The 1557-nt window shown below is 48.9% G+C and overlaps 1 protein-coding gene across 1 annotated transcript in view; it reads left to right on the forward strand.

Moving 5' to 3' along the window:
• Window positions 1–1393, forward strand: part of Pmar_PMAR024345 (hypothetical protein) — a gene marked incomplete at both ends in the record, with an annotated part of 2081 nt that extends 688 nt beyond the window's left edge. Inside the window, 6 exons of the mRNA XM_002769262.1 lie at window positions 280–390; window positions 485–563; window positions 665–775; window positions 821–925; window positions 1064–1198; window positions 1247–1393. Coding sequence (XP_002769308.1) covers window positions 280–390; window positions 485–563; window positions 665–775; window positions 821–925; window positions 1064–1198; window positions 1247–1393 — 688 coding nt within the window. The remainder of the gene's footprint in view (window positions 1–279; window positions 391–484; window positions 564–664; window positions 776–820; window positions 926–1063; window positions 1199–1246) is intronic.
• Between the last annotated feature and the right edge of the window lie 164 nt (window positions 1394–1557).

Consider the following 1557-nt stretch of genomic DNA (forward strand, 5'->3'; position numbering starts at 1 on the left):
TCGGCAAATAGATTTCTGAATGGTATAGTCTTTGGCATAGCGGCCCTACTCGGCAAATAATCCCCCGATTTGACTACTCCTTGTTTCATCGTCAGCGGCGGAGCATGGCACGGGCAGCCCAGAGGCCACGTTATTACTGAGGCAGCATCGGCAACGTATATTAGACCTATCGGAGGAGGAGGTAGAGAGGGGGGTATGGAAGTCATACCCGAGGATACATGGCTGGTGGTAGGCTCCATCATGGAAGAGGATATTGGTCTGGCTATGCTTACTGCCGAGTGATACTCCTGCATTGAATGTGCTCAAGAAGAGTATGGAAGAGGCTTTAGGGAAGGATAGGGGTGTGCCTCCTGGAATACAGAGGGTCCGAGAGGCGATGACTTTGTTGGGGTAATGGGAGGAGCTGCTGCTGGTTCTCTTACAGCAGCTTGATGAGCTGTGTGGTGGTCTCTGGAAGGCCTTGAACTCGGCTCGTGTGCACTAGGTATTCCTCCGAATCGGTGACCTGTGATTATATAGTCGACGGCGTGGTAAAAGCAGATATTGCTCTACCACAATACATGGTGAGTTCATCAAACCTGTTCTTCTTGGACTTGGTCTAGCTACTGCATTTTCACGCGCCAGAAAAATCATTTTCACTCGGGATATAGTGCTTGCCCGTCAGACCGCTATCGTCGTCGAACCCGAGGCACTATTCAATGTTCACTCTAAGCGTTATCAGAAGACGGGATGGACTGTCCTTAGAGCCAAGGCGTTACAACAGAAGGGATGGCAGGTACGTCTCGTGTTCGACTCCCAGATGGGACATATTTCTTCTCAGGTGATGGGACCAGTGGTACCCGAATCATTCCGTGCCGAAGATGCTTCAGTGGACTCTAAACAGCCAGGCAGTCTGGTGCAGTTCCTCAACGAACAGCTTAACGATGTGATGACGCTCTCTCACTTGACTTCGTATTTCTGCACTTCGCTATTCAATGAATCCTTTTTTAGTGCATTTGAGCGAGCTAGAAGCAACTTCTCCTATTGAGTGTACCACGTTTCACTGTTGACACCCGTGCTGTAGGTACCATACGATGCAGTAGTGACCATTGATGGAGAGCAGGATCGAGAGGAATTGTCCAAGTCGGTGGGCAATATGAACCTTGGTGCTGGGATTGGCACCAAGCTTATGCCTGGCGGTCAAAGAATGAAGAGTTTAGTAATCCGGACGGGATTTTCTTATGGGTGGCGATATTTGGTGAAACAGATCGTAACGAATTGTAAAATGCCTCTGGTGGCTAAGATCCTCCTTACCACCTTACGGTTGGGGACGACAGTGGATACCATAACTCTGCGGAATCTCGGCCTCACTGACAATATGACTGATGTACTCTCTGAGTTCATAATGACGTGAGTGGGAATCGATGTTATGCGGCTCTGTTCCCGTACTCGTGGCATTGTAATCCTCATTGGGTAGGTCGACTCGGGAGACTCTACAACGTACAATGTAGTGTTTAGTTGTTGACGTTTTTAGATATGTGCTTCGGCATCCTACACTATCACTTGACTTGTCGGATA

This window comes from Perkinsus marinus, assembly GCF_000006405.1.
Source record: "Perkinsus marinus ATCC 50983 genomic scaffold scf_1104296966216, whole genome shotgun sequence".
In the NCBI taxonomy this organism is placed as follows: Eukaryota; Perkinsozoa; order Perkinsida; family Perkinsidae; genus Perkinsus; species Perkinsus marinus.